The sequence below is a fragment of the Halichoeres trimaculatus genome, unplaced genomic scaffold (assembly GCF_033239565.1).
Source record: "Halichoeres trimaculatus isolate MK-OKI-2021-1 unplaced genomic scaffold, fHalTri1.1 fHalTri1_scaffold_18, whole genome shotgun sequence".
In the NCBI taxonomy this organism is placed as follows: Eukaryota; Metazoa; Chordata; class Actinopteri; order Labriformes; family Labridae; genus Halichoeres; species Halichoeres trimaculatus.
In genome coordinates this window covers 6,047,647-6,070,900 of record NW_027437196.1, presented here as the reverse complement: position 1 = coordinate 6,070,900, position 23,254 = coordinate 6,047,647, and the positions used below count along the sequence as shown (strand labels likewise).

Below are 23,254 nucleotides of genomic sequence, written 5' to 3'. Positions count from 1 at the left end.
ATGGGAATTCTCTTTTCCACTCATTCTGGAATTTACACGAGTACTTTCTCGTCTTACTCATCTTCTTCTGCTTCTTCTTCTTCTTCTTCTGTTCGGTTTGCCGTGCTTGACTTCGAGCCGATGTGTAACCGTTATTAATGTAATGTCCAGTCAGAAACGGCGCCCGGTCAGAAGAGAAGGATGGTGTGGCAATATTGTTGTCCGGGTGGAAATCGGGAGAAATTTGTGAGAATTGTGGGCCCGGGAAATTTTCGGGAGGGGCACTGAAATTCGAGAGTCTCCGGGGAAAATTGGGAGGGTTGGCATGTATGTTAATGGGACTAAATATCATGACTAGGGATGTCCCGATCCAATACACTGATTGGAATCGGCGCCCAATACGGCTATTTTTGGAGGATAGGCTGGTATCCATTTTATTACGTAATTGGGACAGATCCTGATTTCATGTGTTTTCAGCACTAGTACACTTCACGGCTGCTGTAAGTCAAACCATGTTGCAAACGTCCCCCGTGTGGGACTGCTTCTCTTTGAAAAGCAATGATGGTAAAACATCGTCTTGCAACATTTGTAAAGTGAGTGTTCCAACAGGGCTCACTTTGATACAACAAACTGATTCATCATCTACAACAGAATCACCAAACAGAGTACAGGATTTATCAAAGAAAGGCATTGGTATCGGATTGGTATTGGCAAAACATACCATGAAGAATAGGTTCAGATTGGGGGTCAAAAAATCTGTATTGGGACATTCCTAATCATGAAACAAAGCCATGTATGACCCAACTATGAACTTAAAGGGGCTGTAAGATCATTAGCGCCAATACTGCTAGTTAAAGGGTATTTTAAATTGCTACTTCTTAGCTCCCAGGTTGGGTTGCCCAGGACCCGGTTGTTGTCTAGGTCTCTATGACAACACCACACCAGCTAACGGTCGATCTGGGTCTTCTCTGCTAAAAACTATGTCTATGATTAATTTTGTAGTGATGGTGGACACTGTAGCCAAACTGTCAGATAGAAAAAGGACAGAAAAGTGGAAGAAAGCTAAATGGCTCTATAACACAGGGGCTAATCTGTCTGTGCTAATGTTGACTCCAACCCACAGTCAGCAGTTATTCTGCAGTGGTCTGTTCAAACTTGAGAGTCTTTTAATAAAATGAAAAGTGAGGTTACGTTAGCTCTGATTGGTAGATGACTGGCAGGACATAGCTAACCGAGATTTACTAACGTTACCCATTACAGACATGTCTCAGAGCAATGGGCTGCCAGCTGAGCTAAATATAAACGGCTACTAAACTACTTACAAACTCACAGTGTTTACTTGTTGTCACGTTAGCTTACGGATACGTCGGAGCACCGGGCTAACATGTAGCCGGCTGCTACAACGTTTGCTTGATGTCACGTTTCAAACCATATCACTGTATTGATTAATACTTTACCTTGGCGCGTTGTTTCCAGTAAAAAGTTGTTTTGAACGAAGAAAATTTGTTTCAATCGTATCTCCTTTTCATTCCAAAACAAACATATGCTAAAAGTAACTGACAGCAGTGCGCAGAGACTCCCGGCCACAAGTTTTTTAACTACAGTTTACTGCTGAAATTAGAATGCAAATGGAAACTAATGTTTCAGCATATGAAGGGGAATAATATCTTTTTTAGTGTGTCGAATAGTAGAAGCTAAGCTCTCTGAACTCTTTATGCTGATTGATTTAAAATGACAGGTGATCAGTTTAACTCTGATGTTTGCAAGCTTTATAAGTGATCTTCAAACAGTCTCACTTTTATATATTTGCCTGATCATAATCAACAAGTCTAAAATTAGATCATTAGCATCAAAACTGGCTGTTTCTAAAAGAAAAAGGGAGTAGGATTGTAGAATTGCAAAGTAGAATTGAAAAGAAGAAACCAAGCTTTGACAAGAGCCACGTCTTGACGACAAATGGTAATGGTGCTCATGGGAAATGTAGTCTTTATCCCTGAAAAAAACACTAGCTTTTTCAGATAGGAATGTTTTTTAATTTAAATTGATTTATCCTTTAAGCTGAAGCTAATGATGTGTGCGTGTGCTGAGGTGTAAAGGACACTGATGGTTAATTAATGTTTATGTTCCTTCATGTTCAGTGAGGCTCTGTAGGAACAGTTTGAAGGTTTGGGCGCTCTGTGTTGACATGTTAACATGCACAGCGCTGACTGATGTGCGTTGTGCTAACTGTTTAGCTAATACGTCACAGAGTGAACGTAAACGGCACGCTAGCAAACGTCTGCTGCCAACAAAACAATCCGTTGGGCATTAAATCTCTGAGTAAAGACACAAAAAGCCCCAAAATATAGAATCCACCAGCCAAAACAACCTCTGGTGGCTGACTGTTGTGCTCTGCTAATCCAGTTTTTTAAGCTCATTGTGCACTTTCACAGGCGACTTAATGGTTTTAATGTCCCATTGAATTTATCTACAGTCCATTAAATTAACCCTGATTGATGACAGCATCTGAATTTTTGCATTAACTGCAGACTGAGAACCCCAGCCTGAATTATTTACTACAACAGAGAGACAGATGCTTCAAATAAAGGGTTTCTACGAGGCTGTGTGGAAGAATAATTAAAAATATACTTACAGGATGTGAATGTGGTTGGCTGAATAAAGAAGTGTAAATAAAGCTGAAGAAGTATCAACATCTTCTTATAAAATCTGTTTCATGGAGAAATAAGAGACGACGTGTTATTGTCAGGAGTCTCTCCACATCCTGAATCCTCTCCGAGACCAGTTTACACCGAGTCCTGGACGCTCTCCAGGGACACGAGACAGACTGACAGCATATTTACCAATCATGTCAACTGTGTGTCTGTGCGTGTGTGTACGTGTGTGTGAGTGTGTGAGCAAAGACCACCTTGATGGGGAATATTTACTGGTCATGTTTATTGCTCACCAGACAGCTCAAGATGATATCTGGCAGAGAAATACGAGCGTGAGGAAGAGTCTCACACACACACACTCACACACACAGACACACACAGACGTAGATCTAGACAGGTGAATGAACAATCTATACAAACACACTCTCACAGATTGTTGTGATCTTCCATTAGTCTGAATCTGGATGTCTGCTGCACTGACTCAGCTCTGACTCCCAACATTCGACCTTCGACTGGATAATATTTGGACGTGGTTTTCACGATATCACAGATATTTTTTGTGATCCAGAGTTTTGAAGCCTATCATCAAAATATCAGGGGCAAAATTGGAAATGCTGACTTCATCCTAGCTGTGTTAAAGTTAGGATGAAGTAAAAAGGTGGGTCTTTTAGCCCCTTCAGGGTGGCCGCCTGTCAGTCACATCAACTATGCCCTTATATGGGCAAAAACCGTGCCTTTAGTCACATCAAAAATCACTAGTTATCAAAAATAAATAAATAAATTACTCATCGTACGGTGTTTAATGAGTAGATGAGCTTCTCAGACCCAAACCTTTTGGGATTTTAACCTGAGCGTCTATGAGGACTGACTTAATTTCAGCACCAGCCTCTGGTGGATACTAGAGGAACTGCAGTTTTTAGGACTTGTGCTCTTTTGTTGTTTATGTATATATATATATATATATATATATATATATATATATATATATATATATATATATATATATATATATATATATATATATATATATATATATATTTGTTTTTTTTTTTTGCTGTGGATGCTTCTTTTTTTTTTTTGAACACAAATTATTTTCAATTTTTCTTTTTGCATCTTAATTGTCAGATTCCAACTTGAATTAATCAGGCGCAAAGCATTTTATTGAATCAGGCTGTACGGGCCGAGATTTGTGCAACTAAAAAATATAACTTGGATTATTGAACTGAATTTGAAAAGCACGACCTGAAATTTGGAATTGAATTTAAAATAATTCTAAACCTAATTGAAAATTCAACTCTCCATAATCCTCAAATTGAAAAATACAAAATTCAAGGGTTAATAAGTAAAGAGTTAAAAGATCTCTGCCACTTTCTAGATATTTTAGATATAGATACAGATGAGGCTGTAAACGTGTTTTTTTTTCTCCTTTTTTCTGTTAAGATTGCCTTTTTTTAAATTTGTGTGCATCTGGTTTCCTGTACTGCTGCTGCCACCCCCTAGTGGATATTCGAGGAACTGCAGTGTTAAGCACTTCCACTCTGATATGTGGTGTGTGATCAGGTTGTTCCTGGCTCAAACTCGGTTTGAAGTGAGGTCGCCACAAAAACTGCTCCCCCTGGTGGCTGGCTGCAGTATAGGTCAAAAAATCCATCTCCCCAGTCATTCCAGATGGGCTGTGGTCAAACTTTAAAAAATAATACAGCTCGTAGAAATGTTTCTCGCGTCTGATTGTTGTGGTGATTTGAAGATATGATTTGGCTGTCTTGTATTCAAGTCCTCTTTTTTCTGAAAAGTTTCGTTTTCATTAGTTATAAGAGGTTAAAAACGGGGCACAATGTTACGTTAAACGATGATTTACAACTGCCGTTCTTGTGTAATTTTTTTCCGGGGATTATGAAATATGTTGGGACGGTGAGCCAAGAAGAGATTGTGACAGTGAATTTTGGCTTCAAAACCGTACAATGGTAAAAGACAGAGCCACGCTGTCCACTCTGTATACAGTCAATGGTTTCGACCAATCAGAGTGAAGAATGTACTGTAACTCTTTGGTGCTAATGTTTGTACTTAAAGCGTGTCCACAAAGAGTTCTTGTTCTGTCTCTGACAGGCTCAGGTTGTTACTGTTGGCTAAGTGTTTGAAAGGGTCTCATTATTTCATTTATCGTGACTTAATGTTACTAAATAGCACATGGACAACAAATGTTTAAAGAAGAAGTAGATCAGCAACAACTGTTAAACTTTCAAAACAACAACCAAATGAGCCAAAGTGGCAAAAAATGACAAGTTTTCAGATCCACTGAAAATTTAGGGACCAAGTTGAGGTACAGGTACGTCTTAAAGTTTGACTCTGATCATGAAGTAAACGTGTCACGTCAGGTGATCACTTTCTGAGCCTGATTTCCAGATGTTCCGTCAAAGACCTCCCGATTGAGGTTCTGGCGAGCTCCCCTTCTCACGCCACACTCAGACTCCATGCCGGCGTCCATCTTTGGCCCCAGACACCGAGCCGATATGACAGCTATTACTTCACACCCAAAACTCAACGCTCCCCCTCCCAACACACACACACACACACACACACACACCCATCCTCTCACCTCACACTCGTCTATTTTTACCTCTGGACACGGCTGCTGGTGTTGAGAGATGTCGAGCCGGCGGACACGCTGCTGTTGTCGGGGGATAAGTGGGGGAAGAGGTCAGCGGCGGAGGTGTGGCGCTGCTGATGTGCCCGGTGTGTGTGTTGTAATCAGACAAAAACAAAAATTAGAACAAGTGTGTGAGTGAGTGAGTGTGTGTGTGTTTGGGAGGGTGCTGCCCGTTGTGGACTTGAAGTGAAGTGGAGTTTCAAAGCATGTGTGTGTTCATGTTTGAGTGTTTTTATAAGTGTGTGTGCCATCAAGTGTGTCCTGGATTCATGCCCAACCATGCTGGCGCCACAATGACAAGCCATGGTGTGAGGTGGACTCACACACACACTCACACACACCCTCACACACGTACAAACAGTTCTGTTGATAGAAAACACAGTGTGTGTGTGTGTGTGTGTGTGTGTGTGTGTGTGTGTGTGTGTGTGTGTGTATGTGTGTGTGTGTGTGTTCTGATTCCTCGCTCAGCTTCGACACTTCTTGTAGTTTGTGACAGAAAACAATTTTTGACTACATTTCCCAGAGGGCCTTTTCGTCTGGAGGACACAGTGGACTTTGTGTCCCATGAGGCTTTGCTGTGGGACCGTGTTAATCCATCAGACAGGCTGCAGCAAAGCCACCAGCTGTGTGTGTGTGTGTGTGTGTGTGTGTGTGTGTGTGTGTGTGTGTGTGTGTGTGTGTGTGTGTGAGGTTGCTGGGATGGATTGATGTTGTCAGTAATTAACTCACTCTGTGTCGCCGAGGCCGAGCCGCTGGGTGTGTTTTCTGTTTGGTTCATAGAAAAACATGTTTCTATAAATTAAAGAACGATTAAAACGTGTGAAACATGAAAAGACGCTCCTGATGGTTTGAAAAAGTGACGACCACAAACGTTACGTCATAGTCATGAGATGAGAAGGGGAAAATGTGGCGGTAGGAAGTCAAATATCTGTGATAAAATTAATTTTGGACTTTTAAAATTCAAAATAATCAAAAATGAACAAAACAAACAGAACAATCAAAAATAGGAAAACATGTAGTTATTAATTACTATTATGAAATTTCCCCTTGGGGTTCAATTCAGTATTCTGATTCTGATTAATTGAGAATTAAAAGAGTTGGAGAGTTTAAAAGAGACACAATGTTGAAATTACATAAATTTACGTCAGGTAGAAAAAATAAACATTTAAAAAAAGAAAAAGAAAAAAAAAGAAAAAAAATGTAATGTCTTACTTACTTACTTACTACTCTTGATTTTGATAAAAAATAAATAAATAAATAAATAAAATAAAATAAAGATTTAAACACATAAAAAAAGATAATGGGTAAATTTTACACAATTTAGTTAATCAGAGCAAAACTGTTGAAATAATGAAACTTAAGGTCACAAAAAGATTAGAAAAATAAAAGAACACCTCTACAGATTTGGTTGTATTTAAAAAAAAATATTAAAAAAATAAATCATGTTGAAAAATAAAAAATGTAAAAAAAATATTTAATGTCTTAAATAAAAAAGAAAAATATTGAAGAATGAAACATTAAGTCAATATAAAAAAAGATACAAATTCAAGTTTTTTTTTATAATAAAAAAAGTTGAAAAAATAAAAAATAAAACAACAAGAAAATTACGGAATATTATGAGATTTTAAAAAAAATGAATTCATCTGAGTGTAGGTTAAAATTATGAGAATAAAATTTATGGATTAAAATATCAAAGATTATGGGATAAAAAGTCCTTATTTGTGGATAGAAAGACAGAGCTAAACCAACTAATGTTCCAGATTTAGTGTTTATAGATATATGCAACATGACTTTTGATCAAAAAGTGATGAACTTTTCTCTAATTTCCTCAATTTTTGTGTTTAATCAGGATTTTTCCTTTTTCTTGATAAACACTTAAACTCCATTCACCACGTCAGATTTTTCCATACAAAATTTAGGAGCTACTGGTCGATTGTTGCGTACAGTTATTTGATCTTACTTGCAGCATTACCTGGTTTTGTCACTGTTTGAGACAGAATATCGATATGACAGTAAACCAAAAGAACAAACCGTCTTTTATAAAAGCAGGTAGACAAACAGCTGGTGTGTTTTGTGCAGTAAAAATCACAGTTTTCGTGAGCAGGGAAAGCACTTTAATGTCTGCTCCTGGTTTTAAAAAAAGACACTCCTCCTCTTCAGAGAGCAGCTTTTCTCCTGCAGGGATCCTTCCTGTAATGCTGTCAGACACTAAATGTAATCTGTACCTGCCAGGTGGTAAAAGAGGCTCTTTGGTTAACAGGATATAGGAGGAGATTAATGTATAAAACAAGCTGAACATTGGAGTACACTGTCAGAGATCAGCGTGATGACAGGCTGCTGCCGGGCTGTCAGGTAAACACGGACACCTCCACACTCGCCCCCTGCACAGTCCTTTAATTGAGTTTCAGATATTGTGTTATTGTTTATTGATGTCACTGTTGTTTCAGCACTGAATCAGCGTTATGTTAATGTGCTCAGATTTATGTCCGCTGCTCTGGAGGCTGTTTTGGCGTAGCGAGCGGCCCCATTGACTCTTTCTCTCTGTGATCAATACAAAGGGTGAAATGTCAAAGTTTTAGGAGAAACGATTAGTCAGTATCGGAGCAGACCAGCCAGAACAGTTTGTGAGTTTAGTATGAAAATCTGTGGATTCTGACATGTTTGATGAGTAAAACTTAAAAAAAATCGACACCTCAGTCTGTGGGACACTTTACACTCAGTCTGAGGAGCATGTTAAGAAACGAGTCAAGAGGTGATATTCACTCAGGATCTTTATTAACATTAAAATGTAAAAAAAAGGGTTTTCAAAGATTGATAAAATTTGAAGTTGCTGTTTTACAAAGTAGGAAGAAAGAAGGATGTTATAGTGGAGAAATTCACAATATGGGAAAAAAAATCAAATAAGAAAATAAAAATATTGAAAAAAAAAAAGAAATTGGATTAAAACATGTTTAGTTGTTGCTGTAAAGATCTGCTGTCATTAATGGGTGTGTATGTAGTTTTTACCACCTGTGCAGCCAGCCTCAAGTGGACACTCGAGGTACTGCAGTTCCAACACTTCATAAATTAAGGTTAACACTTGTCTTTCTCTTTAAGTTAACTTGCAGATGAAAATGCAAAAAAATGATTAAAACCTGTGGTTAGCATGTAGAAAAGAATCATGTCATCAAGCACGGTGAAGGTTTACGCCTAAATACTAGTTTCCGGTCGCGACTTCCTGTCCCGCTCGATCTTGAGTTGACACATTGACTTGAATGAACCCTGTTGGATCCGTTTGCCGTAACGGACGGAGATGCCCTGTAGACGCCTTCGGTTAAACTGATGGTTCAAGATGCTAGCTCAGCTAATTCTACACTGTTAAAAAAAGTCAGTAAGAAATACAGCAAAAGACTGTGAAATAGCTAAAGAACCATAAAACCAAAAGCTTTGATTTTCACTGTTTAAAAAAGAAAAAAAAAGGGGAGGGGGGGGGACTTTAAAAGACAAAGATTTACAGTGAAAACAAATAAATGTGCATTTATCTTAAAAGAAATAAAGTCATTTTAAAGATGTCTCAAAAACCATAAAACTAAAAATTAAACCGATTTTCAAATATTATGAACTTGGTTTTGTTTATGTTTCATGTAAGTTTGTTTGAGTCGACCCAACTCTTCAATGTCTTAAGTTCATCTGCCACTGTATCCAAAAGTTGTTCCAAATCATCCCCACTGCAAAGCAAGTTAGTGTCATCTGCAAATCAGATCATTTGAATGTGTTTTGAAAACTCACAGATATTGTTAATGCAGAGAATGAACAATAGAGGTCCGAGCACTGAGCCCTGAGGCACCCCACACTTTAATTTCTCCAACTGGATTTGCTGTTTTTGATTTGCACATATTGTTTTCTGTCACTAAGGTAGCTGGATATCTTCACTGTTAAAAAAAAGTCAGTAAGAAATACAGCAAAAGACTGTGAAATAGCTCAAGAACCATAAAACCTCTAGATTTACATTGTAAATCTGATGACTGTTAAGCAAACAGAAATTTTAATTTTTAAAGTGTAAAAGACTGTAAAAGAATATCAACTGTTTATTTTCTCCACAGTAAAATTTAAGGTTACCAAATTATTATACCAGTTTTTATTTTACTGATTACCCATTTTTGTTTTCACAATACATTTCTGGCAACCACGGCTGCAGATATTTTACCGCAAATGAAACTTTTTTTTATTTTTTTTATTATAGTGTATCAGGTGCTAATCCGGATCATTTTGAACACTCCTCCTCTTTTTCAGTGGATAAAGAAGATAAGTGATTGTTGGATGTCTTTCATTCAAACAGAAGTGTAACGCCACCACTTGGCTACCATTCACTTAATTCGAGATATTTTGACGCTTTTTTTTTGCAGTGCATAATGAAGGGAAACCTTCCTCTCTTTATTCCCCTTATTTTCTAATTATTTAATTATTATTGCTGGATTGAAAAGCTCATTGGCGATATAGTATGGGGAATTCTGTTATTAGTATTGCTATTAATATTAAAGGGATAGTTCAGCGGATGTTTCCTCTGTATCCCTTTCAGTCGCCATCTGTAGCAGCTCCTCTTCTGTGTGCTCAGGTTCATACAGGTATCCTTTTGGTTCCAAAGTGAATGGAACTTCATCGTCACTGTCATAGTCACTCATTTTGAATTTCCTACGCTGCCTCACAATCCTTAGAGTACAAACAAAAGAACTACGATACTTGATCAAACTTACACGAGGCTACAACCGGCGCCGAAGCATAGCTTGTTTATATTCCCTACAGCTGAAAGGAGGAGGGGGGACGGAGTGCACTAGCGCTGCGCAGAAGGATACATGACCAGTTAGTTAGGTCCGGATAAATGTTTATATTTCCGAAGACTTAATGTAGCCCACTCTTCAACTGTGGTATAACTTTTTGATTTTAGTTCTTGTAGGCAGAGAAAATAGCCTTTGAATTTGGTACCGTCTGTCCCTGTTAGCGTCTATTTCCTCGTCACCATCGATTACAGTCTGTGTCTTTCTGAGGGAGAGGAGACAACTTTCTACTGTATCTAATGTCCTTAGTGGTCACATAGAGCTCATACAACCCCACTTCAAAAAAACGGAACTATCCCTTTAATGGTGTAACATTACTTTATTTTGATTTTAGGTTCTTTGCAAAACGTATACAAAAAAAAGGATCCCTAGCTTCTTTTTCTCCTTTTCTTCTGTTTTTCACATACTAATGAGATTTCCTCCCTTCAAAGTTTTTTTTTAATGGTCTTTATCTCTTTGTTTTTATGACTCTTATATCTCTACGTGTTATTTTATTTCTTTTATTGATGTTCATATTTGTTTTTACTGTGCAGCTCTTGGGTAAACTGTTTTTAAAATATGCTATATGAATAAAGTGACAGACTTTTATTTTGAAGGGGCTTTCTGTGACAGTTGGATGACGGAATGTTTTCCTGTCAGAGTTTTGAGCGTTACCGTTGGTGTGATGGAGGAGAGAAATGACGGGGACTCACAAATGTGGAAAGAAGGAGGAGTGCGGATCCTGTTGTGGATGTGGGAGGTGTAATGACATTACCTGTACGGTGGCCTGGGAGGTCCACAACAGCAGGGCTATCATTACAGCATAATTAGCTCGTGGCTCTGCAGCGGCGACGGTGGCGGCAGGGGGACATTTGTGTTGTTTGTCAATCTGTAACCGTATTATCTCGCCGCCTGCCACCGCGCTCCGACAACATCATTACAGCCGGCACTCAATCAACAATTACCCTACAGCTCCAACTACTTTCAGCTGGAGTTTAGGCGGCGCTCACACAGGGAGTATGTTCCTCCCGCCAAATTACAATAATTATGATTCATTTATAGCCGTGATTGACAGCTGAGCCGGGTCTCACGCCGTCTCTCCCACCTGAGCACGTGTAGCTGCAGAACATGGCAGGTGAGGCCGATGTTTAACATGTAATTCTGGTTTCTGACACTTTGGAAAGTTGCTGCTCCCCATTATATGATGATTAGAGCAGAGTGGGCCTGTTCTCCCGCCGCTGCTCTTAATGGCATATTAATTTTCTGTATTGAATGTGGCAGGCGTCGGAGGGGAGCGCTGAAGCACACATGCTAACCTGGCACAGCCTTTCAGTTCGCTTCGTCTTTATTTAGCTCTAATGGGAAATCAGAGAAAGGTTTTAAAAAAAAAAGAGAACATGTAAAATCATTTCAGCATGCTCACACACTCAGAAACACACGTCTTTGCATTTACATTTCAGGCGTTTAGCTGACACCCTCAGGAGAGACTCACAATGAGGGAACGAGTCCTAAAAGCTTCAGTTTCTGGATGGAGAACATTTCCATTTCACATTTCAGCTCATGCTCTTTTTCCACGGTGACTAAGAGCCCCAGATCACAGTCAAGCACACTAAATTGACCCGTCTATTTCTCTTTCTGGCACTCATTGTGCTCTTAACTCCACCTACCTGCCACCTGACAGACTAACCAAACTCAGGTTAAAGCAGGTCAAACTTCTTATTCTTAGGAACGTTAGTTTTTGGAGCTTGTGCTCAGATGAAATAAAAATTGACTTTTGAAGCCTTTGATCGAAAGCGGCTGACCTCCTTCACTGTAAAATGTAGAAATAATGGACAAAGCCGTGAGAGATGTTTTCCACTGGCTGGTGGACTTTTAGCGCTCTTATTTTGGAGAACAGGAAGTGGCTGCGTCTTAAGCCATGTCCACACATACCCATGTTTCTGGAAAAACCACATAAATTTTATATGTTCAGACCTGTCATACACATGAAACTGCAGTCACTAAAATCAATGTTTTCTGAAAACTCCAGCCAAAGTGAAGATTTTGGAAAACTCTGGTTTCACCCACTGCAAAAAACTGAAATCTTATCAAGTGTTTTTTTGTCTTGTTATACTGGCTATAAGCCACATTCAACTTGTCAGTCCAGAAAAATGTCTTGTTTCAAGTTATTGAAAAACTAAAATGAGGTCTGAATTGCTTGTAACAAGTCAAAAAAAAAGTCTGCCAATGAAACAAAAGAAAATTGCTTGAAAACTTGCTTGAAATTAGAGTAATATCGAAATACAAGTAACTTTTCTCTTGTTTCAGACTAATGGAGACGAATGGAGACTAAAACAGAAGCTCTATTAAAATGATAAAATTTATAACGACAGATACAAGAAAAAGCAAAGCAATATAACTGAGAGACATTAAAATAAGACACTAAAAATATATTTAAAGCAACAAAAAGAACGTTAAAAGATTAAAATTGAACTTAAAATAATTAAATATAAAAATAATCCTAAAATAAATAAATGTAAAATGAAAAGAGCTATATCAAAATATATAAGCAAATAATAAAAATGGAATAAAGTATCAAACAATAAAATACTAAACTAAAAATGTAATGATAAGAATTGCTACAAAGAAATACAAAATTAGTATAGTCATTAAAACATATGGGTTTGGAAAGCTTAGAGCTGCGCTAATCAACAGTGACATTTGGACATAAGTATTTTTAATAACTAATGTGGCGGGGGGTTGAAAATAGAAAAAAAAAGAAAATAATTTATTTATCCCAAAGGGGGAATTCAGAATTCAAAGCAGCAATCAAGAAAACAATAGTAAGAAAGTGTATAGAAAGTGCAAAAAGGTCCATAAGAAAATAGATGATAGATGATGACCTGCCTACAGAGGGACGAGGCCTTAGCGGAAGCTTAAGGAGCTCAGAGTTAATAACGACTACTTAGTCTGTACCAATTAAAATCACGTGAGATCACACTTAAGACAGATTTTTAATATCACCGTTGATTCTCAAAGTTGGAGTCCAAGGATCCCGGGGGTCCGCAAACCATAGCTTGGGGGTCCGTGGAATAGTTTTAAATGATTGTAAAAGTGTGCTTAATCACTGAAAAAGCATAACAAACTGGGACTTCTTGCACTTATAAAATCAATCAAATAAAACCAATAAAACTTGCTTTTATCCCAAATATTCCCGCCTCATTTAGTTTTGTGCCATGAGATCAATTTTGATATGATCGTCACGTCTTTCCCTTCATAGTGTGCAATGACAGAAATTAAAAACACAAAACAAAAAACACTTTGGAATCAAAATCTACTAAAAGTTTACAAAATAAATAACCTATAAAGTACAAATGTAGCCTAATGCTATCTTTTCAAAGTACCACACAGTACATTATTTCATGGTGTTACAATATACTAATCAATGTTAAATTAATGAGAGGGTCCTCGGAAAACTGTCTCACCAATAAGGGGTCCATGGTCTAAAGAAGTTTGAGAACCCCTGCTCCAAATGCATAGAAACTATTTTGATTCACATAAAAGATCTAAGTTGAAAATAGAAAAAAAATCTTCTGCTGCTGTAGCCCATCTGCCTCAAGGTTGGACGTGTTGTGTGTTCAGAGATGCTCTTCTGCAGACCTCGGTTGTAACCAGTGGTTATTTGAGTTACTGTTATCTTTCTATCAGCTCCAACCAGTCTGTCCATTCTCCTCTGACCTCTGGCATCAACAAGGCATTTTGTCCCACAGAACTGCCGCTCACTGGATATTTTCTCTTTTTGGGACCATTCTCTGTAAACCCTAGAGATGGTTGTGGGTTAAAATCCCAGTAGATCAGCAGTTTCTGAAATACTCAGACCAACAACCATGCCACGTTCAAAGTCTCTTAAATCACCTTTCTTCCTCATTCTGATGCTCAGTTTGAACTGCAGCAGATCGTCTTGACCATGTCTACATACCTAAATGCATTGAGTTGCTGCCATGTGATTGGCTGATTGGAAATTTGCATTAACGAGCAGTTGGACAGGTGCGCCAAATAAAGTGGCTGGAGAGTGTATATCCTGGATCTGTCCTGGGAGGCTTTAATGAGCTTTAATGTCTCATGAGAAAAGGACATCTGGTCTTTTTTATATCAAATGTTTAACCACTACGAGTCTTGTGTTGCCTTCCCTTGAACCTGCAAAGCTTCAACCACTTCCTGTTTCAGGTTAAACATGTTGTTTGTTAATTAAACCACGACCTGTGCTGAGTGTTTACTGCAGATATGAATCCACATTCTTCCTTAACCTCCTCACGTTATTCAGCTTGTTCATCATGTGCACCATCCTCACCAACTGTTGCTTCATGGCCATGTCCGAGCCGGCGTACTGGGCCAAATACCTGGAGTAAGTACACCTGTCTATCTCTTTCTCTGTTTGTTTCTGTTTTCCTCTCGTTGTACCTCCCCCCTATCAGGACCAGTCTTTGGTGGGTCGGGGATTCCTGCAGGTTGTGTAACTGCTGTTGGAGGTAGAGCTGCCAACAGATGCCAGGACCCTTTGTTCTGATGGTGTAATGGCATCCAGTGAAGGGGAGGGTGGAGGGATGGGGGGATCTTGGCACAAGTTGGTGGCACTTAAAGTCAGATGTTGTTTGAATTTTTAATCTTGTGCTGTGTGCATAAATTTCATTTTAAACACAAGCTACTGTGACATATTTTTAAGACCGAACGACTGATGGGTATGCTCTGAAATTAATCAAGAGGATTGCCTCAACAAGCAGCTGTGAATCAGGTTGTAATGGCTGCAACATGGATCTAAATATTCCTCCTTAAGTAACTTTAAACAGGGGTATTGTGCTTTTTTTAACGCTCCAATTTTTCTCTCTATTATATAGTCTACAGTTTAAAACAACAACAACTATTTTCTCACACTTGTGTTTTAGAAAACCCTTATTTCAGCCTTTGTCTCTAAAACTTCATTTTAGCTGCTGTCACCTTAAGACTCCCAGCTCCACTAACCCCCTTCCCTCTGATTGGCCAGCCCTCTGGAGGCCTGAGCAGACGTAGGTGTGTTGAGGGCCCACCCCTTTAGATTGTGTCAGGCTTTTAGGTTTTTAACACCCTGTGCGGCGCCTGCTTACCACCAGGTGCCTCGTTGTAGCCTACGTTTTGTTGCTCTGCTCATTAACAGATGGATTTATGCTAAATGGAGGGCTCAGCTATTGGAATAGAGAAAGTTACAGTGAAAGACAGGACTCACCTTTCCTTCAGGTAAAAGTCAGACAACTTCTAAGTGTTTCTGTCCGCAGTGCGCTGATCTCTCTCTGATTGATTCCTAAATGTTTCAGTCGAAGATCTTTAGCAAACTGCTAGCACAGAGTAAACAACAAAACCGTAACACTGTCATCTTTAGCTGACACAAACTCAAAACAGTGACCATGTTTCCAGCTAGAAAACGCGCATCTGTCCTCTCCTCCTCTGTTTACCTTTGTGTCGCTGGCTGCTATCACACGAGCGTATCAAACATGGACGTATCTTCCGCGACATTACCCGTCTGTTCCTGACACTTGAAATGAAGACAATCCCCAGATGCAGCCACATTTGCTATGACGCCGGTTGTAAGTTTCATTTCAAACAGCTACAGGGCGCTCGTCAGTCACGTGACCTGGGGCCTGTACTACGAAGCTGGATTAGCTCTTAGAGCGATATCTTGCTGGATAAGTTTCAGGTTTTCCGTACTACGAATGTGGATCTCTTTTTATCCAGACACGTTGCCCCGGTAACTGATGCTGAACCTGGTTCGGGGCAGGTTAAGTTCCAGGACCAGGGTGTGACAGACCGCCCGCTGACCAATCGGTTCTCTCGGGCGGGCATAAAAGACCGCTCAGTCACCAGTTTGCTCACCGGAGTGAGGTCCTCCGGTGTGGGACCACCCCCTGTCTTTTTGGCCCAACATTTTTTCTTATGGGCTGTGAACAAACAATATCTTACTGATCATCATAACTGAGACATTGTCAGGGAAAAGTAGAAAAAAGCAAATGGAATCGTTCATACTGACCACTTTGAAGGATGTTTTTATATTTATTTTTTATTTGCTCCCACGTCCTTTTTTCCCTACTATTGCATCTGCAATACAAACTGCCTATAATGAGCGTTTTCCTTGGGATTTGTAGGAGAGTGGACTCTTTCTAATTATAAGATCGGATATGATGCTGATCACACACACACTGACTGACAACATGAATGAATAAGGACCTAACTGCCCATGTCGTCACATGATGAGATAGGTCTATTAAGATCAGCATTTTGGAAATTTACACATTCACAGAGTCGGCGATTTTTTCCAGCAATCCCTCCGGCCTGGATAATACTGCGATACTCCTCGTATTTTTCGCAGGATTATTTGCTGCTCCTCTGCCGTAGAGTAGGCCAGTCTCTTCTCTTTGGTGGAAAATGCTCCGGGGCCGCTAACCGCGCCCATTTTATGTGTGTGCACACAGATCTCAGCCAGATTCGCTTATCGAGTTGATAACGAGCCTCGTAGTACAGCAGATCTGGATGATGGAGATCCGGTGAAGTTCAGCGAGATGTCGCAGAGTTATCCTGGATGACTTAATCCAGCTTCATTGTACAGGCCCCTGAGCTGTGTCTCTGATTGGACAATCAAACGATCCTAATAACTGCGAAACTGCCAAGTTAAGAACAAATTTACTCACCGTACAGTGTGTGCCGATAGTGGAATCAGTGTTTTAGACCCAAGCTGTTTTTTTTAATCAGGCTGTAAATATGTGTTTTTAAAGCCATAAAAGTCTGTTTTAATGGCTGGGTGTGTATGTGACTTTTGGTCTTTCTGCAGCCAGCCTCAAGTGGACTCTCAATGAACGGCAACTTTTAGCACTTCCACATGGCTTCATCTTTACTACACGCGAACACTCGACTTCCGTGCAGATAGTTTTTTTTTTACAAGAAAAGTAACGCACAGTGATTTAGATAAGTAACTTTAATCTAATTAATGGTTTGGAAATAGTAACGCGTTAGATTACACGTTACTAAAAGAAGTGGTCAAATCAGAGTGACGCGTAACTTAGTAGCACGTTACCGGCATCACTGCATATGAATATGAAGAAGTTTGAAAATCTGCACACATGAAACGTGACCATCCAGCAGTGTTACTTTATATCCATTTTTAAAATATAGCAAAGCACAGTACCCCTCTTTAAGCAGCTCCAATACTTAAAGCGGCTGTTTGTCCTTTAGAGCTCATCAGAAATAAAACTGAGGACCCAGATTACAAAGATGTCACAGCAGAATTTCCTCTGCACCTTTTCCAGTCACTCATCTAAAAATGAAAGTGTCTGAATACCGTCTTACGCGGGGGTTAGTGGGGGAAACATGTAATTTTGCCCCCTGGCTTCCAGCTGTGCAGCTGCTGCTGACGTGACTGCCTCCCCCCTCCTGTCTGTCTGTCTCTGTACGGTTGAGTTGACACCCCGTCGGGTCAAAACTTGTTTCTGGGGACGAAATAAATAAGTGAAGGATGTTTGGCTGGAGCTCTGCTGATTTTATTAATATTTATCCTGCTCTGGTTTCCGCTCTCCTTTCTTCATCTCTCTTCTGCTGATCTCCTTTCCTTCATCTCTCCCTCACGTCCTCGCTTCCTTCTTTCCTTTCCTTCCCTCAGGTACACCTTCACAGGTATCTACACGTTCGAGTCCCTCATTAAGATCTTGGCGAGGGGTTTCTGTGTGGGACCCTTCACCTTCCTGAGGGATCCCTGGAACTGGCTCGACTTCAGCGTCATTGTCATGGCGTGAGTCTGACACACACACACACACACACACACACACAACACACACATGTTCATTCATTTATTATAATGCTGCACACACTGTTTCATAAAGTTTTCACCTGAATGACCAGGTTAAAAGGTTTCAGCTTTTTTTATTTGTCTATTTTTGTGTCGTCTTGTCTCTTTTTGCTGGTCACACCACAACCTTAACAAACAAACACATTTTACATCAAATATTAACCGAACAAAAACAAAGGAACTTAAAATATGATACAAAACAGCTTTCCTAATTCTTTGATTCTCAACCTTCACTTTAAAAAGATTCCTGCACACGCTAAACATTAAAAGCCCCTCTGGATTTGGAGCTTTGCTTCAGTTACAGTTCCCCAAGTGCCCACTAGAGGCAGACACCAACAGAGGCAAACCTTGATCTTAATTGCATTTCAATATATATTTTTTTTCCTTTGCAAAATGCAGGAAGCCTGTGTTGAGCTTCTGACTGCCATGCTCTGTATAAACCATGAATGTGGTCTCAGGACGTACCCTGTTGGAGTTTTGCTAGCTGCTAAATTAGAAATGCTAACTCAAACTAAGGGCCCATCCCAATTTTCATTCCTACTTCTTCCCCTTGGCCCTCTGTTTTAAAGGCCAAGGGGAACAGACTTCACCACAATGCATTGCTAAGCCATGAAAAGCTAACAATAATCAATATTATGTTTCTTCTGAATACCGTAACATTTGCCTTTCATACCTTATGTAGCTAATGCAGCTCCTGAAAGCAGCTTATCTGTCCAACCACTCATGAAACTCAGACCACAGCAGTAAAGTCCGCCCGCTGCGAACCCATCACCCCAATGTAGCTATTATTAGCTATAGCAATAGCTGTCGCTATAACGATGTTAGGTAGATAACAAACAATTTCAAAATAAAACCAATAGTTAAAACATGGCTAATATTAACATTAAGTAGTAAAGCTTTGGATATCTGATTAAAAAAAATATGGATATCATAGGAAATTTGTCATACCCCATGGTTTCAAGCATAGACTGTATATAGACTGGACAGCGTGGCTTTGCAATTTATCATTGTACGGTTTTTTTAAGCCAAAATTCCCCTGTCACAGGCGCAGCCATTAGTAGCCAGAGTCTGCGCAGTGGAGACAATGAGGGATTCTGGGAGAATCTGAGTGGAGCCTGGTGACAAAAATGATAGTTATTTTTGTCTTTTGAGAGTCTAATCGCTTCTTGACTCTACCTCCTGACATATTTAACAATCCCCCCAAAAAATACTCAAGCAGCTGTCAATCATCGTTAAACGTTACATAAAGCCTCTTTTTTAACCTCTTATAACTAATGAAAATGAAACTTTTCAGAAAAAAGAGGACTTGAGTATAAGACAGCCAAATAATATTTTCAAATCACCACAACAATAAGACGTGAGAAACATTTCTAGGAGGTGTATTAATTTTTTAAAGTTTGACCACAGACCATCTGGAATGACTGGGGAGCTGGATTTTTTTTTGACCTATAATACAGCTAGCCACCAGGGGGAGCAGTTTCCGTGGTGACTTCACTTAGAGCCAAGCAAGCGGACGTCCATTTTTTTACAGTCTATTGTTTCAAGTGAGGTCTCGGTTTGTCTTCATCTCAAGGGCTGTGTAGCTCTTCCCCTTGATCGAGTAGAATTGGGATTGGCCCTAATTTAGCTAACTTTCAGTTGACCTACAGTCAGAATTATTCAAAACTCAAAAGTTTGATAATTTCATGCATTTTTAAAAAAGTCATTTAACCTTTATTGAACCAGACAAAGAGCCCATAATCTGAATGGCTTTCACAAGGGTGACCTGGCCAAGAGGTCAGCAACACGTGGTAGGAACAGCTACAACAAAGTCACACTCTAGTTTTACAGCATCTGTCTGGAGTCTGTCTGGAGTTTCAGTTCAGACCATAGAGGATTTGATGCTGAGGGGGCAGCAAAGCTGAAAACTCTTTTTCCTAATTCAGCCTTTACCTGAGAAACAGATAAAACAAGTGGAGTACAAGAACGTAAAGCATAGCAACTGCTTTTTCTCTGTAATTAAGCACACAGATAAGAAGGAATCAAACTTAAAGAGCATTAAAAATTTGTGTTAGCCAATGTGCTTATCTGCGTCCCCTTAAAGAAAGCAAGCTCAATTTTATTTGATATATGAGGTCGAAAAAAAAACAATGTATCTTCTGTTCAGGGATGTTAGGACTGAAATGATTGTGGAAGCAGGAGGTAAATGTATTGTTGCCTGAGTTATTTTTCAAGTTTTTACAGAAAACACAAAAAACTAAACTATGTATCGTAAGGGAAAAAAAGACTTGGGCAATTATTCTAAGAAGGTGACAATGATAACTTTGCTCTATAGATCCATTTTTTAATGGGTGTGTGTGTAGTTTTCGAGGCTTCTGTAACCAGCCCCAAGTGGACACGTGAGGAACTGCAGTCTTCATATTTGTATTAGCTTTCAATATTTATGCAACAACCACGAAAAAATAAAATATGGTTGAACTTCCAGGATGCCTTTCAGGGCAAAAGCTGATGAAAGTTCACAGTCACAGTGAACTTTAAAAAGTTGTTATTGAATATAGAATAAAATTCATGTGAAAAGAAATAGGAATAGGAAGGAAATAGAGGAAGCAAAGCCATGTGTTAAAGGAGAATAGCGACATTGATCATTGGCATCATGACGTCTACGTCCGTGTTTCATAGGACCTATTAGTTTACGTCAACGAAAGCCATTTTGCCGCATAGTTTTCCAAAAAAAGGTGTGTCCCAGTGGGAAAGTGACGTCAGCAAACTCTCCATTGGACAAAGTAAGCATTTCCATCTCCACAGGGGGCTTTTAATTTGAAATGTGTGCAGGAAAAGAGCTGCAGATTAAAGCTGAGCGCAGTTTATCAGCCAGCGAGTTTAACAGAGAGACTTGGAGCAGCGGAGCGGTGAGTGTGACAGGCCCCGTGTTGTACTGACGGGATTAGAGCCGTGGAATTAAAAATAAAGACTAATACAAGCCCGTCTCTGCAGCCGAGGTGCAGAGAGCCGAGCACGTCCGGGCTGATGTCAGTTCGTGCCGCTCAGCGGACGTGTGTTTGTTGGATTCAGACACATTTGCAAAGTAAGGAGAAACTGTGCTCTCTGACTGCAGAGCCGCGCTCATTGAGCTGTCAGTCCAAGTGTTCAGAGAAAAACACAAAATAAAGAGCAAACTCCAGGCTGCAGCATCATGTGTCATTTATAAAGTTAGTAAGCATGAGTCAGGATGGTTAAAAATAAATCCAGGATGAGAGGAAAATCCATGTTTCCTGTCCAGAGACACTCAGCTGAGAGGTTACTCCAATTTGAGTCCACCTTTTAGCGTCTACCTCTCAATTCCAAGTGAATCACTGCTTTTTGGCTTAACTATGGACTGAATTACTCTGTGAAAACAGAAAATAAATGTTTGCACAATCCTGTTTATGGAGAAATAAAAACATCTACAGCCTTTTTTTAGACACGGACAAATACGTTTTTTTTGTTTGTTTGTTTGTGCTGACCGTGTTTTTAGACTGATTTAACTTTATTTGTGGTTGAAAAAAGACAAAGTTTAGACAACAGTTGAAGCTACAGATTAAGCTTCCCTTAAAAGACAAACAGAAGTGTATAAATCGTGTTATACAGAAACTCTTCTTGGTGCAGGATTTAAGTTTTCCTTGCTGCCATTTCTTGACTCAGTCATCTGTTTCTGTTGGGTCTCAGCTTCACTGTAAAGTATGGAAACTACGGCCAGTGGTCACACTACTCCAATATGAACCATTACATCACACACACACGGCTCGCCTACATAATTGTGAAGCGTCTGTTTACACGCAGCGCTATCTCATCAGAGTCAGCACAGTGAGACACAGACAACCCTTCTACAACCTTGGAGACTTTTTGGCTCCTGTTTAGTCGTTTTGGTCTGACACAGCCCTCTCACGCCTGAAATACACCAGATGCGTCTGCAGTGCGACTCTGTTGCGCTGTGTTCAGTCCATCAAGCTGTATGACTGACAGACAGCTGGAGTCACAGACCGAGGAGTTCCCACGCTTCCCTCTACATTGATAAGTCTCTCTTCATTTATATTTGGCTGCAAAACCTCAAACCTGTTGACTCCTGGTCTGGCTCCGCTCGTTAAATAGTTTGTCATCGTAGTCAAGCTTAAATAAAAAACAATTTTGACTAGGGCTGCAATGATTAGTCAACATAATCAACTTGTCCACCCTAGAAAATTAATCGACGTAATTTTTAGTAGTTGATGCGTCGTATTATTGTTTTTGTTGTTGTTGTCATATGGTGAAATGAAACACCAGAGGGTAATGCTCATCTTTAACTTCAGTTCACTGGATGAGGCACCACGTCAACAGATACTTTTATGGCAAAAGATCACTAAGTTCATACATGAGGAATATTAATGACTGATATTAATGGCGATGTGCGCTGACGGAGGCTCTGCATCTCCGGCTTGGACAGCCTGACAGCTCCCGGAGTTTAGCGTCTGATAACGTGATTTAGAGAGTCTCCTTCACTCTCTGTTACAGACAGTTTTTCAGGATCTGAGTCACAAACTAGTGTCAAAACTCCCCTAACTTTTGAAAAGAGAGGACATTTATCTGAAGGAGCTCTCACTCTCAAGCTCACACTGCAGCAGTAACACTCAGCGGGGAGGAGGAGGGGTGGAGTGCGCACGAGCGAAGTGGAAGTTGCCCATGTAGAGAAATGAAAACTTAACGTGTTGTTATTAAGAGCTGGGAGTGAGTCTGGTGAGATCATACAGAGAACAAAGCAAGCCCCAATGAGCAAATAAACATTAGAAAATAAGCCCAAAGTCACTAATAATCGATCTTGCCTACACTGCGAACAACTTGTCTTGTTACCTGCTTCATTCATTTTTAGATTTATTTTGTTTTCTGTATTGTACTTATATTTTTATGTCATCATGAATGAAATAAAGACAAACAAACATGACACAGGGCTGACCAATCAGACGTGAGAACCTAACTCTGAGTAAATGCAATGAAAATGCAACACACGGGTTGAATTATAAAGGTCTGCACATTTTAAAGGCCAAATTAGGTTGAAATTAGTGCTGTCAGGCGGTTAAAAAAATTAATCTAATTAATTACAGGATTTGTAATTAATTAATCTAATTAATCGCATTTTAATCTCATATCTGCCTAAGGTCCTAAAATAAAGAATTTGAATTCCAGGACATTAAAATTACATTAAAAGACATTAAAAAACATTTAAAGATAAGGTGGGAATATATACAACACATTTTTAGGTACCCTGAGGCATAAGGAACACATGAAAAAGTTTTATGGTTCTATCTTTACAAAATCTACACATTCCTGCACCTAAGATAAGCTGATT

The 23,254-nt window shown here is 39.5% G+C and overlaps 1 protein-coding gene across 1 annotated transcript in view; it reads left to right on the top strand.

Moving 5' to 3' along the window:
* The window catches only part of LOC141807704 (sodium channel protein type 5 subunit alpha-like), a 244,433-nt gene that overhangs the window by 63,457 nt on the left and 157,722 nt on the right, over nt 1-23,254 (top strand). The window contains exons 5-6 of the mRNA XM_074693871.1: nt 14,365-14,454; nt 17,731-17,859. Of these exons, the coding sequence (XP_074549972.1) occupies nt 14,365-14,454; nt 17,731-17,859 (219 nt within the window). The remainder of the gene's footprint in view (nt 1-14,364; nt 14,455-17,730; nt 17,860-23,254) is intronic.